Source organism: Microtus ochrogaster, unplaced genomic scaffold, assembly GCF_000317375.1.
Source record: "Microtus ochrogaster isolate Prairie Vole_2 unplaced genomic scaffold, MicOch1.0 UNK27, whole genome shotgun sequence".
Classification (NCBI taxonomy): Eukaryota; Metazoa; Chordata; class Mammalia; order Rodentia; family Cricetidae; genus Microtus; species Microtus ochrogaster.
The window spans coordinates 2218338-2235011 of NW_004949125.1; the positions used below are offsets into that span (position 1 = coordinate 2218338).

The 16674-nt window shown below is 52.0% G+C and overlaps 1 protein-coding gene across 1 annotated transcript in view; it reads left to right on the forward strand.

Annotated features, from left to right (window-relative positions):
• Foxk1 (forkhead box K1) overlaps nt 1–15932 on the forward strand; it is a gene marked incomplete at its 5' end in the record, with an annotated part of 73453 nt that extends 57521 nt beyond the window's left edge. The window contains 7 exons of the mRNA XM_005368070.3: nt 3493–3649; nt 4870–5016; nt 6311–6504; nt 8266–8432; nt 8517–8801; nt 10193–10417; nt 11096–15932. Of these exons, the coding sequence (XP_005368127.1) occupies nt 3493–3649; nt 4870–5016; nt 6311–6504; nt 8266–8432; nt 8517–8801; nt 10193–10417; nt 11096–11376 (1456 nt within the window). The remainder of the gene's footprint in view (nt 1–3492; nt 3650–4869; nt 5017–6310; nt 6505–8265; nt 8433–8516; nt 8802–10192; nt 10418–11095) is intronic.
• Nucleotides 15933–16674: the final 742 nt, after the last annotated feature.

The following is a 16674-nucleotide window of genomic DNA, read 5'->3' on the forward strand; positions in this document are numbered from 1 at the left end:
GGGGATTCTAGGCAGGTTCTCTACCACTGAGCCACACCCCAGCCCCTCACTGAACTATATTCTAACCATGTTTTGATTTTTTTATTTTGGTACTGGGTCTCACTAAGTTTCCCAGGCTGAACTTGACCTCATTCTGTACCCCAGACCAACATTGAGCTGAGGTCCTCCTGCCTCAGCTTCCCCAGTAGCTGGGATGACATGTCTGCCACCATCAAGTCTGGCCCTTGACTCATGTTTCTAAGATGGCTTTGACAAACCTTGTGTTCACCTAAGCCATCCTGTGGGCCATGAAGATCTTGACTCCAGGTTTTGCACTTGGGAGCAAAGGTGTGCATTTCCTCAGGAACAGGCAGCATGGCGTTGCTCTTCATGCTCGCCATAACCCTGTGCCCTCAGAACTGTAGGGAGATGCTACACAGGATAGACGCTCCTCAACCTCCACGACCTCACACAAGGTTTTCAGTGTCCTGAGGTGAGCTCTCCTCGCTCACCTCCACCTAAGCTGGTGTCCGCGGCCTGTCACTAGGAGATGTGCTGTGTCATGGAGACTTCCCAGCCCCATGGTCGCCAGAGAGAGCTGATGTCTCTGTCATTCTAGTAAACTCTGAGGGTATTAATGGGCCTGGGCTTGGGGCAGGGTACCAAATTCACTGCAGCAGCATCTACTACTTGATGAGTCCCTGGTGACAGCTCTCACCCAAGCCACATTCCCTGTGACCATGCCTTTGCTCCAAATCTGGTATGAAACCTGGTCTTTAAAACTTTATTTATTTATTTGGTGGTTTTGTTTGTTTGTTTGTTTTTGTTTTTGAGATGGGGTCTCACTAGGTACACTAGGTAGCTCTGCTAGCCTTGAACTCACTCTGTAGTCCAGGCTGGCCTTGAACTCACAGAAATCTGCCTGCCTCTGCCTCTGGAGAACTGGGATGAAAGCCACATTATGCTATACACAGTGAAAGCTGACTTTTGAGTGTATGGATGTTGAAGTAAACTCGTCTCTCAGCTTCCCCACCCTGTACTTGGGTTTGTATTTTAGCTCAGTTTGTATGAAATCCAGGCTAGTATGGTGTGCATGCTTGGGAATTCTCACACTTGGCCTCATAGGAATTTCTGGGCCATAATGAGACCCCATCTCAAGGGAAAAAAGAGAGAATTAAATCTAAGCCAGATGTATTGGCCCATGCCTATATATCTAGCACTCAGAAAAATGAGGCAGGAGGATGGTTTGAGACCAACCTGAACTACATTATGAGGATCCCCCCCCAACCCTTTTATTTCTTTTTTTTAAGTATTTATTTATTAATTTATTATGTATACAATATTCTTTCTGCGTGTATGCCTGCATGACAGAAGAGGGCACCAGACCTCATTACAGATGGTTGTGAGCCACCATGTGGTTGCTGGGACTTGAACTCAGGACCTTTGGAAGAGCAGGCAATGCTCTTAACCACTGAGCCCTCTTTTCAGCCCCCGCCAACCCTTTTCTTAAAGGAAGCTTAGGGAAAGTTTCTTTTCGCTTTCCTGATTTTGGGGTCTCACTGACTTGTTTGCTGACTGAACTTTATGCACCAAGGCCTCAGCTGGGCCATAAGGACATGGGGAAGGGAGGAGGCAGCGTGCTTACCAGAAGAATGCAAGCACAGAAGTTACCAAAATTAGAGGTAGTCAAAAGGAGAAGAGACTCCCTGAACTAAAGGTCTCAGGGTTATGTATGGCGTGTGCCCCTTTTTCCTACAGAGGGACTGAGACCCCAGAAGGAATTCCTCCTCCTCCTATATCTGGGCAAGCTTTTGCTGGTCCCTTGCTCAGTCCTGAGTAGCTCCCAGAAAGAGGGAGATGGACCAGCAGCCACCCATGGGGTCACATCCCAGGCCTGAGAAGACACTGTCTGTGCAGGTGGAGGCAGTAGCCCAGGTGTATCCCAGGTGAGCTTGGGACGCAGGAGACATCCCTGTGGAGGAAGTGGGAAGATGGGAGAGGGGACGGGCGTGCTGGAGAGCAGTGTCCTTTCTGGGTGTTTCCCAGCCAGAGGAGCAGCAGGCAGTGGAAGAGAGTGGCATCCTGCCACTTGTCCTCCTGAAGCCACAGGTTTTCTGCGGTGACGGCAGGGGCAGCTTGCAGGACTCTGACTCAGTGTTCGATTACTTTTCCTTGTTCGAAAGGTTTTATTTTTTAACTTTTACATTTCATTGTAGTTATTCGTGTGTGTGTGTGTGTGTGTGTGTGTGTGTGTGTGTGTGTGTGTATGTGTGTGTTTTGAGCATTTGCATCCCATGGTGCAGATGTGGAGTGAGGCCAGCTTGTGGGAGTGAGTTCTCTTCGACCGTGTGAATTGTAGGGATCAAACTAAGACCACCCGGCTCAGGAGGCAGGAGCCTTTACCCACTGAGCCCTCTCGCTGCTCTCTGTTTTAAAGTGAAAAATGCTCACTACCAGGACTTTGGCTAGAGAGTCAAAGTTTGTCTTATTATTATTACTTTTTAAAGGATTTATTTTAAAGATCTTGTGGGGTGGGACTTGTGCATGTGAGTGCAGATGTCCAATTAAGCCGGAAGTGGGTGTCAGATCTCCTGGAGGAAGAGGGGCTGTGAACCATGTGACAAGGGTGTAGGATTCAAACTGCATTCCTCTGCAAGTGCAGTGTGTGCTCTTAACTGTCGGTCGGTCTCTCCAGTACTTTATTCATTCGTGTGTGTGTGTGTGTGTGTGAGAGAGAGAGAGAGAGACAGAGACAGAGACAGAGACAGAGAGACATGTGGATGTCAGAGGGCAACCTGTGGGAGTCAGTTAGATTCTCCCACCATGTGGGCCCTGGGTTGAACTCAGGTGGTCTGCTTTGGCAGCATCTGTACATACCGAGCCATCTCGGTGGCCTTCTAGAGCTTGTCTTAATTCATTAGCTCACTATCAGCCAGCCAACCTCTATCCTGGGGTCCAGGCGGGGTCGGCTAGGTCCTGTCTTGCAGAGCCACAGTAGTGCTGGCTTAGTCAGTGGCAGGTCACAGTGAGACTGATGACTTGGGGCTGAGAACTCTGTGTGCCTCCTTTCGTGTCTGCCAGCAGGCCCCTGCCTCCTCCTCCAGCGGCTAAGTGTCCTTGTGTGGAGTTACTCACCACCCACACCTGTTCTTAGGGCGCCATCTTGTGGTCACGGCCACACTAGCCACGTCTTTACAGCCTGGAGTGGAGGAGCAGCTTGCTTTTGCTGAAGCCATCAGAGCTACTGCTTTCTTGCTTAGGAACTCATGGCCTACGGACTTGACTTCCTGCAGCTTTGGTCTTGACCTTGGAGGAGAGAGTGATACATGTTTGTCATTTCTTGAGTTCTTGGTTGTATTTCTTGATTTTTCTGAAGCTGGTCCCACCCAGCGATATTACCAGAAGGCAGAAGTAATACTCTCCCTCCGTCATCCATGGTGGTCCAGAAAGAGGGTCCCTACCCAGAGTCCTCCTTCCCAGGGTCTTAAACGGTGTGTTTTTTCTTCTCTTCAGCGTCCCCAACTCCTGTCCAGCCAGTCCTCGAGGAGCTGGGTCATCGGGTTACCGCTTTGTCCAGAACGTGACATCAGACCTTCAGCTGGCCGCGGAGTTTGCAGCAAAGGCCGCCTCTGAGCAGCAAGCAGACACGTCTGGTGGGGACAGCCCGAAGGTCTGAGCCTCAGACATGACCTTGCAGTAGGGGTCCTGAGGGTCAGACGAGGCACTCCAGGGTGCAGCACATGGCTGTGTTGAAGGATCTACCCATGCTCTTTCCCAAATGGTGCGCGTGACCATTTGTGGTGAGCTGGAGTCCCGTCACCCACCCAGTTCCTACTTGTTGCAGCCAGTGCTGCTGAGACAGTGTCAGAGTTTAAGAATAGTCTTTAAGACAGTGACACCTTTTTCTTTCTTTTCTACCCACCCTCTTTTGACAGTACTGGGAATTGAACTCAGGGGCAATTCGCTACCCTCTTTTTACTTTTTATTTTGGGACAAAGTCTCACTAAGTAACCTAGGCTGGTTTTGAACCTGTGACCTTCCTGCTTTAGCATTCTGAGTAGGTGCAATGACAGGTCTGCACCCAGGCCCAGCCACATTTTTTTTGCTGTTGTAAGCATGTGTCGTTGTTCCTGTCCGTTGGGTAGCAGACAGTGTGCTGGGGAATGAGAGCTTCAGAGTTTTGATTCAAAACCTGTTTTTCCTCCTGTGAGGTGGGGCTTGGCATTTCTTTTCTGTTCCGTTTCTCCCGAGTCTGTCTGCACACACATAGGCGTGAAGCTTTGCTGGCCCACGTGTGTCTTTCTCGGCCCTTCTCCACATTGTTTTCACTGAGTATGGTGCTCGCCCTTTATGCTGGGCAGTCAGGGAGTCTCTGGGATCACACGTTGACACCGTGTCTGGCATTTGCATAGGTGCTGGGCATCCGAACTTGGATCTTCATGGTTGCATGGGGAGCACTTTGTGCACTCAGCCAGTTCCCTAGGCCCTCTTTGTTTTGCTTTTTGCTTTCTGTTTTTTGAAAGACTCATGTAGCTGAGGCTGGCCTAAAACTCAGAAGTCCTAGGACCACAGGTATGCATCACATTTGGCCAAAGGGCACTGTTCTGAATTCTTGTTGTCATTGTTTAGGGTTTTGAGACAAGATCTCAGCCATAATTCAGGCTAACCTCAGAATTGAGGCAATCCTTCTGCCTCAGCCTTCCAATTGCTGGGAACGGGTGCAGCCCACCATGCTCCGAGTTTAATGCGAGCACCCTGATGGATGAGGCGGGCTCCCGGGTGTGACTCAATGCAGACAGCATCATCTGCGTCAGGAGTGGGTGGCCTGGCTGGGAGAGATTCTATCCCATTTCCCTCTGTAACCCTGTCTCCTGTGAACCCTCCCTCCAGGATGAGTCGAAGCCTCCGTACTCGTATGCGCAGCTGATCGTGCAAGCCATCTCCTCAGCACAGGACAGGCAGCTAACACTAAGTGGCATCTACGCCCACATCACCAAACATTACCCCTATTACAGGACTGCCGACAAAGGCTGGCAGGTGAGGCCCCAGGGGCCTGGGCTGTGTGTGGAGACTCAGATACAAACTCAGTGCTTCACATGAACAAACAACGAAGAGATGCCTGGTGCTTTCCCATGTGACACTCAGTACCATGGTGCCTCTGTGCTGTGTCAGAGCCATTAAGAGCTGCTGCTCTTTTGTTTCTGTGAAAAGGTCTCGTGTAGCCCAGGTTGCCTCAAACTTTCTATGCAGCCAAGGATGACCTCCTGTTCCTGAAGTTTGGGAATTGTGGTCCTATACCACCATGCCGCATTTGTTCAGTGCAAGGAATGAAACCCAGGGCTTCATGCGTGCTAAGCATACACACCACTGAGCCACGTCCCAGCCCTAAAATGATCTGGTTTTGCTACTTTTCCTTCAAGACTGGTTACAACTTTTATTTTTAATTGTTTTGAGACAGTGTCTCATGTTGTAGTCCAGGCTAGGCTTGAAAACATGGCAGTCATCCTGCCTCAGCCTCCCGAGTGCTGGGATCAGCCTTGAGCCAGTCCCACACCTGTGTACTGATGGCGTCTGTACTTCCTGAGCGTTTTAACACCGTGTGACTTTAGCAGCCCACCGCCCCCATCACTAGTGCAGCCGTCCACATGCACGAGTCTGGTGCATTTTATCCTTCTGGGAGGCTGTGAGGTCTCTTCATTAATGCGATGGGCACAGATTACGCCACGTTAGTCTCTTGTCTGTGATTAGCATTTTCCATTAGTTAGCTTATCCAGAAGAATCTTTTGTTCTTGCTGTTGCTTCTTTTCTTTTGAGGCAAGGTCTCAGGTAGCCCAGGCTGGCTCTGAACTTTATAGTCAGCAATGACCTTGAACTTCTGCTCCTTCTGCCTCCACCACATTGGTTTACACGGTGCTGTGAGGACAGAGTCCAGGGCTTCCTGCCGGGGGCAAACTGTACCAACTGAGCCACAATCCCTGCCCTACAAGGAGCTTCTCTGTGTAGCCCAGGCTGACCTTGAACTCACGATCCTCTGAGAAGACAGATGTAAGCTGGCACACCCAGAGATCCGGATGTGCTTTGAGCCCGGTGAGCCTTATCTGTTCTCCATGCCCAACGAGACCCTGCACACTTGTGTGTTTCTTCTGAAAGAACGGGTGCACTTTACTGTGCAGATTGCATAGAAGGAGCTACCTTGTGCCCCACCTGTTCTGTTCCCCAGGAGGGGTGGTCACCTGCAGCCACATGCCTGTCATCAGTTTCTGCTGTGTCTGTTGTAAGGTCTGTCCTCTGATGGCTGTGACCCACAGGTGTCTCTCTCTGTCTCCTACAGAACTCTATCCGACACAACCTCTCTCTTAACCGTTACTTTATCAAAGTCCCTCGATCCCAGGAGGAGCCTGGGAAGGGCTCCTTTTGGCGAATAGACCCTGCCTCTGAAGCCAAACTTGTGGAACAAGCATTCCGAAAGCGGAGACAGAGAGGCGTCTCCTGCTTCCGCACCCCCTTCGGACCTCTGTCCTCACGGTAAGCTAGATTTTCTGCTTCACAGCAGTGGGAGGGACCTAGCACTTGAGAACTTGGTCTGTTTTCTGGGTTCTTAGACTATTAAGCTTCTATCTTTCTGATTTTCAGTTTCAAGACAAGATTTCTCACTTTGTGGGCAGATTGGCCTTGAACTCATGATAGCCCTGCTGGGCTTTAGGCATACACTCTGTATGCCCAGTTCTCAGACCTCTGTGCTGGTTGGAACAGTTAGTGAGGCGGTTACTGCCTACTTGTGCAGTGTGTGCAGGAGGTTGAGCCACCATAACCAGTTCAAAGGTTGGGGGTCCTACTGATTTGGGGACCTTGAGATCCCTCTGTCTGCCATGAATGGAGCTATGCTGGGAGTACAGCTTGTCTGCTGGCAGGTAGGATGGATGGATGGACTCACCACCACCACCAGCTCCATTGGGCCTTGCATTTGCCTGACAGGTAAATGCCATTTGGACAGCTCTCTGGCCTTGTGGGGTTCATAGGGACCTGTACTTGTATGGATAGCTGTGGAGTATGCCTGTGGTCACTCTCAGCATAGGTCAGGGTGACCAGCAAGTGGCAGGAGTCCCTGCCTCTGTAGGAAAGCAGAGCCTAGCACTTCTGTCTCAGTGTCACAGTGAGCCAGGAAGGGTTTCTCAGGGATAGGAATGCCTGTATCAGCACTGGTCTCTCAAAGTGCGTGGAGCGGGGGTGCACAAAGATGCGGGTATCTATGCCCAAAATGAACGCGGCGCAGCCCCAACTGGCCAGAGCCTCAAAGGGCTCTTGGGTGCCAAGTGTTAGTGATGGCATATTTGATCGGTACGCAAAAATAACCAGACCAACTTAAAACAACAGATAAAATTTAATAATTGAAAAATGGGGAAACTCACGCTACTGGAGTAGACGGACCCGAAGTCCAAAGGATTCCCCCCCCCCTTATCTACCTGGGCTCCAGGCAGCCACACCCTAGTCAGATGTGATTGGCTGAGCTTCCCCATCAAGATACCACAGTCCTGTGCTCATCCAATAACAGTTTGGGCCTTTTGTAGTACTGGGAATTTAACCAAGGCCCCAATCCTGCTAGTGGGACTTTACCACTGAGCCACACCCTAGCCCATCCCTGGGGGATTCTAGGCAGGGGCTCTACCACTGAGCCACACCTGTTTGTTTCACTTTTCATTTTGAGTTAGGATCTTGCTAAGTTGTCAGGGCAGGCCTTGAGCTTAAGATTCTCCTGCCTCTGCCTTCCAAGTAGCAAGGATGACAGGCCTGCATTGTCATACCTGGATACAAGCTTTTTCTTTTGACATAGGCTGAGCTGCTCCTGGAGGGTGGCAGGACCTTTTAGGCAGTGCGTGCTACAGGACGTACAGTTGCTAGGAGGCAGTCCATTCTCCACCCTTCAGCCCTGTTTAATGGAGCACCTACCCACCCAGTTCCCCATTGAATGGAAATGGCAATGCTAGGTCTTTGTCAACAGGGAACATTAGATCTGGGAAAACCCTAGGGACATAAGAGAGAAGCCCCTGGATGTGGGGCAGAGACATGGGTTTGGATGGATTCCAGGAAGTAGGGCGAGGATGTGTGAGGAATTGTGGGGTGGGGTGGGGGTGGGGTGGGGTGTGGGGGTGGGCTGTATGCCAGGAATCGCTGAGTTAGGTGTAGCGCTGGACATGGGATGTGGTGTGGGAGTGGGGGGTATTCGTTTTTGTTTGTTTTGCTTTTATGCTGACGCACCACCTTGGTGTACCCTTCTCCTCATTCCAGGAGTGCTCCAGCTTCGCCCACCCACCCTGGACTGATGTCCCCTCGTTCCAGTGGCCTGCAGACCCCAGAGTGCCTGTCTCGGGAGGGCTCCCCCATTCCACATGATCCTGACTTAGGGTCAAAGTTAGCCTCTGTTCCAGAGTATCGCTATTCCCAGAGTGCCCCAGGTAAGACATAGGTTCATCCTCTTCCTGGATGTGACAGACTGGACGGCACCCACGCACATCACTGTCCCCTGTGTCATCCCACAGGTTCCCCTGTCAGTGCCCAGCCGGTGATTATGGCTGTCCCTCCCCGACCTTCCAACTTAGTGGCTAAGCCTGTCGCCTACATGCCAGCTTCCATAGTGACCTCACAACAGCCCTCAGGCCACGCCATCCATGTGGTGCAGCAGGCCCCCACCGTCACCATGGTGAGGGTGGTAACCACCTCTGCCAACTCAGCCAACGGGTACATCCTCGCTAGCCAGGGCTCAGCCGGAGGCTCCCACGACACAGCAGGCACAGCCGTGTTGGACCTGGGCAATGAGACGAGAGGTAATGTGGCCGCACACTGTTGGGCAGTGTGAGCCTGGCTGCAGGCTGAGAGCCCACTAAACGGGGCAGTGAATAAAGGGAAACGGGTCTTTCTAAGGCAGTGTGGATTGTCTCTGCACACTTACTTCTTCCTTGGTTGGCATAATGCTTTTTGCTTGACTTTTGTTTCCATTCAAGGTGACATTCAGGTTACAGCCCTTATTTATTTGTGTTTGTCTGTCTGTTTAAAAGCTCTGCTTTCAGTATTATCTTGTGTGGATGGGCGTTTGTCTTCAGTGTCTGTATCAATGTGTGCAGTGCCTGAGGAGGCCAGAAGAGGGCGTCAGATACCCTCAAACTGGAGTTGATGGTTGTGAGCCACTTTGTGGGTACACTTAACTACTGGGCCATCTCAGCCCCTATTTATTGGTTATTTTGCCAGTGTTGTAGTTTGTATCCTTGCTGGGCTGGCCTCAGACTCACTGTCACCTTGCCCAGCAGTGCTGAGATTACAGGCATGCACCCCTGCCTGCTTCTAAAAGAAATATGGTCCTAGGGGGCTTATGGGGTATATGTTGACATATACCCGGTCTGTGAAAGGCAGCCCCAGAACTTTCTAGAAAGCATTATTTCTTAGTCGTTATTCTCACTGGGGACTTAGATTCAATGTTAACTTTGTATTTTATGGTCGTTGTTATGGAAACAGGCTCAACCTGGTGTCAGAGACCTGTCTTCCCAGCTACTGGGGAGGTGGAGGCCTGCTTGTGTGGCATAGTAAGCCCTAGGCCAGCCTGGGTAACCTAACTAGATTTGTCTTTAAAAAAGAAAGGAAGGAAGGAAGGAAGGAAGGAAGGAAGGAAGGAAGGAAGGAAGGAAGGAAGGTAGGTTGGTTGGTTGGTGGCAGTGGGACTGGGGATGTAGCTCTTTGGCAGAGACCCAGCATGCCCATGGCCTCACTAGCAACAACAAAGTAATAACAATTAGAGTCTTAGAGATGACATTCTGGTGAAAGAGGAGGTCACAGTCTTAAAAGCAATCTGTTTCAATCCAAATACTACATTTTGTCTCACAGATTAAATTTGTATTGGTTACAGTTGAAGGTGTGTGTCACACACACACACACACAGTTTTATTTATTTTTATTTTGTTTTTGGTGTTTGAGACAGTCTTGTGAAGCCCAATACTGACCTCTATGTAACCAAGGATAATTTGAATTCTTGCTCCTCCTACCTCCACACCCAGCATGTTTTAAAGCCCTGATAATTTAAACATATCTCCAAGGAGAGGCTTGGGAAGCCCTTTCTCCCAGTGGCACCCCATTCCCCAGCCCCTCAGCCAACTTCATGCTGAGGCCTTGATGGAACTCGGTGGCTGGGACCATGTGTGGTTCTCACTGGCTGCCTGCCCCACAGGTTTGGAAGAGAAACCCACCATAGCATTTGCCACAATCCCTGCAGCCAGCCGAGTTATCCAGACGGTCGCCAGCCAGATGGCCCCAGGAGTCCCTGGACACACGGTCACCATCCTGCAGCCAGCTACGCCAGTGACTATCGGGCAGCACCATCTTCCAGTGCGGGCTGTCACTCAAAATGGAAAGCATACTGTGCCCACGAATAGCTTAGCTGGCAACGCTTACGGTGAGGCCCCAGCCTGCCCTCAGCCCGAACCCTAGGCGCCAGGGACCTGCCACGGGCAGTGCAGCTCAAGCGGGCACTTGCTTTTCCCTTCCAAGAGCACATAGCAAGGAAACCGGACCCACCTAGGGTGACAGGGGATGTCAGAGGAGAAGGTCGGGCAGCCCCCATGGGCTGGGCCTCTGTGTGCCAGAGTCTGGTGTTTAGGTTTTTGTGCTATTGAAAAACACCTTCAGGACGGCAGGGTTTCCTTTGGCTCCCTTTGAAGGTTCAGCCCATCCTGGCTGGGAAGGCATGGCACAGTCGGGCAGCCAAGGGAGAGGAAGCCGTTCCTTGACTCGCTTTCTACTTTTTTAGTCTGGGAGCCCAGATAGGATAGGATGGAGTCACAACCCAGAAACTCCCTCACAGACATGCCCAGAGATTTGAGTCTGTGGCACTTCTGAATTCCACTGAGGTGATAATCAAAATTAGGCATCATAGAGGGGAAGAGGGGGAGGGAGGGATGTCCTCAGGGTGACAGAAGCAGCAAGGGGGAAGGGCCCTGACTTGGGTGTGGGGTGTCCGATTCAGACTTGCCGTGGGTAGGGAAAAGATAGCTGTGTGAGGAATGACAGAGACAGCACTGTGGCTGTAACAGTTAGTAGTAACCCTTAAGTAACCTCTTCTTCCTGCTACCAGCCCTCACCAGCCCCCTGCAGCTCCTGGCAGCCCAGGCGAGTTCATCCACACCAGTGGTCATCACCCGGGTATGTGAGGTAGGGTCTGAGGAGCCATCAGCAGCCGTCTCGGTGGCCACTAATGCCACATCAACCCCAGCAGCCTCCACTACCACGTCTGCCTCTTCCAGCGGGGAGCCCGAGATCAAGAGGTCCCGGGTAGAGGAGCCCAGTGGGACAGCCACCACACAGCCCACAGCAATGGCAGCCACTGGCCCCCAGGGCCCAGGTACCGGCGAGTGAAGTCACCTGCAGGAAGGTGGAGTGGGACTCAGGCCACAGGTGCCCAGGTGGCCAGCTGCTGCACTCAAGGACGGAGTAGAGAAGCTCACAGCTGCCTGCAGCGCGTATGCCATGAGGGTGGCCGCCACACCTGGACAGTTTCCTTTTTATCTCCTGTCCTCCCATGGTTTGAAACAAAACACATAAACACGGTCAGACAACTTGATTGTATGAATCTGGGGGTTCTGTGTGTTTATTTACCCCTCCCTCATGCCATCGCCACTCCCCAGTTCTTGTGGGAGAAGGTCTAGCCCAGCTCCTCAGGAACTGATCCCAGCCAGCACCCTCAAGAAGAATGAGCCCCAGGACTGGACAGAAGTACAGTGCAAACCCAGGCTGCTCTCCTTGGGACCCACAGATTTCCTGTTTGTAACTGAGCAGGAATAGACCAGAGAACAGTGGTGAGAACGTCCCAGCCACAGACTGGGATGCAGTCCTCTCCCCAAAAGTGACACTGGGATGCAGTCCTCGCCCCAAAAGTGACACTGGGATGCAGTCAGTCCTTGCCCCAAAAGTGACATAGGTTGCGGCATTAATTGGGGTCAAGAGGTCTGCTTTGGCTTTGGACCCTAAAATAATTCTTATAGTTCAACATGGAATTTGGGCTCATCTCAAACCTGAGACACACAGAAGGGTTCACGTGTCTTTGGGGTTCCCTTTGGTAGCCAGTTGAGTAGCTGCAGGCACTCACCCACACCAGCCCTTGGTGAACATGCCGCTCTCCCCGATAACTCCAAGAAGGATCAGCGGCTCCCACATTGATGTTGGAAAATCAGCCCAGGGCCAGTGCCCATGGCATCCATTCCCACAGTACTGGCTTAGCCCAGAGCTGCAAGCTACAACGGATATCCAGGAAAACCTGGGTAGCTTCAGGGGACATCAGTCAGCCCCTTGCTCAGCAAGAAGGATACTGGTCTGTACCAGTGGAAGACAGCGGGGATGCATCCTGTTTCTGGCAGCTGGAGGTGCTATGCAACGGTCTGCTCACACTGCCTTCCCCTCACACATTCCAGTTTCCTGAGCACCCCAAGACGTGTCCAGTTTGCAAATAGAAACCCTCTCTTCTACCTGAAGCTGGGTGTCCCTGGCTGTTCCTGGCTGTTATCCACTGGGAAGGAAACTACCTCTCTGGACAGCAGTTGGTGCCAAGTTTGATTACAGTGTGGCAAGAACCAAAGTATGGGGTCAGCCGAGGACTCGGATCCCCAGAGAAGGTCCCTTTGCATGCCTACACAAGCTACCAGCAGCACTTTGAACACAGCGAGTCATAGGAGTAGGAGACATTGACTGTTCCACAGTCTGGGGATGAGAGATGGTTCTGCGGAAGCAGTAGCAGCAGCTGCATGGCAGAACTTCAAGGCAGCTAGGAGCTCAGTGCTGGTCCTCCTGGATGGTGGGCCATAAGCGACAGTGACAACTTGGACAGAGAACCCCAGAAAAGTCGGGCTACCCTTGGCCTCTTCCTCTGCCCGGGCCCAGTCAGAAGAGAAGAGAGAGCCCCGTGAGCAAAGAGCAGGCAACCCCAAGAAAGGAGGGGCCACAGCCGTACAAGCTGCCTTTGCTGGAAGAGTTGCCAGTCAGTGACCTGGAGGCTACGGAGAGCAGGTGATCGGGTTGGATGAATTCGGGCTCCACCCTATGGCTGCCACTATTGAAGCCACCAGTCCCCACACACGCCAAGGACCAGTGCAGAGCACCTGTCTAGCCCTCTTGAGCTATCTCCCAAGCTTCCCAGTCATTTCTGTAGTACTAAACGTCAAGCTGGAAGAGAGCTCTGTTTTGTAGGCCTGTCTGTCTCCTGGGAGGTTTCCGAGAGGCGGGGCTGGGGTGTTAGTGGCTGGGGGTGGGTTTTCCAGGTGGAGCTGCCCCTTGGAATCAAATGGCTCTATCCTACATCTCCCTGTGCCTGGCATGGACTTGTTCTCTGTGTGCCTGGTGTGAGCATGTGGCTAGGGAAGCGGGAATGAGCTGAGACCACAAGGGACGTTAGTGCCACCTGCCGATCTTCCCCTCTGTTACCGTTTACTCCAAGGCTGTGTGCGCATGGTCACCCTGCAAAGGCAGATTATTTGTGGATTGTCATGGTAGGCACTGTGTGCAGCCCCTGCATGGAACTGTGGGGTCACCATCCGTCACATCTGTCATCAGGTCTCAGAATGGCCCTGACATCATGGTCTCCATCCTCTGTAGCGGATCCTCTCACCATTAACACGGGTGTGGAAGGACATGGAGGAAGAGAGTGGAGCACACACTATCCCGATGTCCTACGTGACCTTAAGGCAGAGGGTCCTGTGCCCCTGCTTGGGCAGCATGAGCTAGAAAGGAGGAGGCTAGCCTGGTGTCATTGCTCTAGAAGTGGATTTGGTTATCTACCAGGTAGCACCCGGCTTGTGCCAGCTTTTGCCCACAGCCATTAACCCAGAATAGCCAGTGCTCAGAGCAAGAATCCACAGTCAGCTGGAACTTGCTCCCGTGAGCTCTGGGAAGCTATCTGTGGAAGCCAGAGCCTGGGTTAGGGGCCATGACCATCCACTGTCTAGACCATGGCTGGCGACCCTGGAGGACCCCAGCAAGCCCTGGGTTGGAGAACAGTTGAGGCGCAGATGTGATGCCTGGTGACCTGTTCCTCAGGGCCACAGTGGCTCCTGTCTCTGGCACAGCTTTCTCTGAACTTGCCTTGTTTTGGTGAGTGTTCCCTGGCAGATCCGGTGCCTGGCTGTCCGCATGTCCACTCCTGTCTTCTGCCTCACATCTGGGACTCGCCAGACTCACAAAATGCTGCAAGCATAGGATGTCACCATGGTGACTGGAAGCGAAGAGACCCAGCCTGAGAGCTTGCCTGTCTGAGAGCTCTCTCTGTTCCTCTCCCCTGCCGGTCTCTCCTCCTTCCTCCTCTTTCTCTTTCCCTTCCTCCCGCCCCTTATCTTTCCCTTCTATTCCTATCTATCCCTCCTTCCTTCTTGCCTTTTCTGTCTCCTCCCCTACCTCAGCTTGGCATCCAGGGAATGATAAACATGTCTGTCAACAGCTCCTGGAGCCTTGCCTTTGTGCAAGGCGGGGTATCCAACTCAGATTCACTGTCCATGAGGAAGCCCATGAACCCTTCCCCTGCTTTCTACATCCTTATAATCTAGAGATCTCCTGCCTCCACCTCCTGTCCCACACCAGGCTTGCCAAGATCTGAAATAATAGTTGTTACCCATCTTTCCCCTTAAAGGGGAAAGCTCTTTCACAATAATCTGGGAGAGCTGGAAATGGGCACAGCCAGGTGATGGGGTCAGTGTCTTCCCCTTTGGGCCATAGTCAAAGACTTAGTTAAATGCAAGGAAGAAACCTTTCCCATGGAGAAGTGGTAGTGGGATGGAATTTCCCGCTTTTCCTCAAAACCCTCTGATTCCATATTGCACCATGTGATGTTGCCCACTCTGGGGTGTGCCCCCCCACTTTGCTGACCAAGCCTTTTCCTGTCCATCTGAATAGCTCAGTGCTCGCTCTAGAGTAAGTCAGAAAGTGAGTGAGTCTCTGTTCTGGGGAAAGATCCCTGTGTGGGAACATCACGTCCCGATCACTAGTGGTAAAGTCACCACAGTGATGACAGGGTAGCCTCTTGTTCTGGCTCAGGGTGACAGGGGTGACAGGGCAGTCGTCACTAGCACCTCACCTCCAGTCTCTCAGAATACCTCTGCTTAGAAGCAATATTACAAAGGATAAGTCAAATTGTTCCAAAGATGGCCGCTGCTGACCCCAGCTTCCTTCCAGAGCAGGGCCTCCAACACGTACTTTGACTTGGAGAAGGCAGGTGAAAACTGGGAACAGACAAGGCCAAGGCCTCCTAATTTCCACCTGCCACTTCAGTCCTGCTCCCGACTGAATGTCCCCTTTCATCTTGTGAGTCCCTTGCTCCAGGCCTTGAATTCAGGGTGGCTCTTGCATTGCCTGCTTGTCAAGTTCTGGGTTTTTGTTTTGTTTCGGTGCTGGAGAGTAAGCTCAGGGCCTTGCACATGCTAGGCAAGGGCTGTTCTACCACTGAGCCAGCTCACGGCCCTTTTGATTCTTTAAACTTGAGACAGGGTCTCCTGAAGCTGCCCAGGCTGGCCTTGACCTTGTCATCCTCGTCTCAGCTTCCTGAAGTGCTTTATGAAGTGCCACCATGGCCTAGTGCTCCTTGTTTTTCGTTTGTTTTTTCTCTACCAAAGGCTGCTGCATTGGTGACACAGCAGCTATGGCCTAGATGCCCACAGACTAGCACTAACACCCTCTTCCCACGGCCTGTGGTTTGAACAATTTGGGACTGTCCAAGGGACTGTCATCCTCGGGTTACTACTTCCCTCTCCCTGCCCTCCCCATTGCTACCCCCAAAGTCACAGCTGCTTGGCAAGTGGAGTTCTGTGACCCAACCTCAGGCATTTCCATCCAAATAAGACATAGACCCATTTCACATTTCACTGACTTTAGGGAAAATAGTTTTCTACTTTTTTTTTTTTTGGTTTTTCGAGACAGGGTTTCTCTGTGATTTTGGAGCCTGTCCTGGAACTAGCTCTTGTAGACCAGGCTGGTCTCGAACTCACAGAGATCCACCTGTCTCTGCCTCCCGAGTGCTGGGATTAAAGGCGTGCGCCACCACCGCCCGGCTAGTTTTCTACTTTTTTATGTGTGTGTTTTCTTTGAGACAGGGTTTCTCTGTGGCTTTGGAGCCTGTCCTAGAACTAGCTCTTGTAGACCAGGCTGGCCTCAAACTCACAGAGATCCGCCTGCCTCTGCCTCCCAAGTGCTGGGATTAAAGGCGTGCGCTACCACTGCCCTCTCTACTTGGGAGTGGTCCTGGCTGCTGCTCCCATCTGTCTCTCCGCTCCTCTTTTCTGCTGCTCTGAGCTTCCTTCTGGCAGGCTTTAGCTCTGCTGCTGCAGGGAACAGTCTAGAACTACACCCTGGCAGGGCTGTCCCACAGGTGAAGCCAACCACATGCCTTGTCCAGGGGCACCACCCAGGCGTGAGGTAGGACAGAGGGTCCTCTGAACTTCTTGGAGAGAAGTGTCCACCCAGAGCAGCATGGCAGGAGCTAGGCGGAGGTGAGCCGGCAGGACTGGAAGCTAAAGGCTGTCTCACCTCCGTCTTAACCCTCACAGCTAGTGCAGGCCATGGTAAAGAGAGCATGGACATCTCTCTCTCCAGGGGGAAACTTCACTCAGAGGGCTTGGCTCTCCACGAAAAGTGGTGTGTGTGTTTCTGTTCTTGGGCTCAACCACCAAACACAGGCTT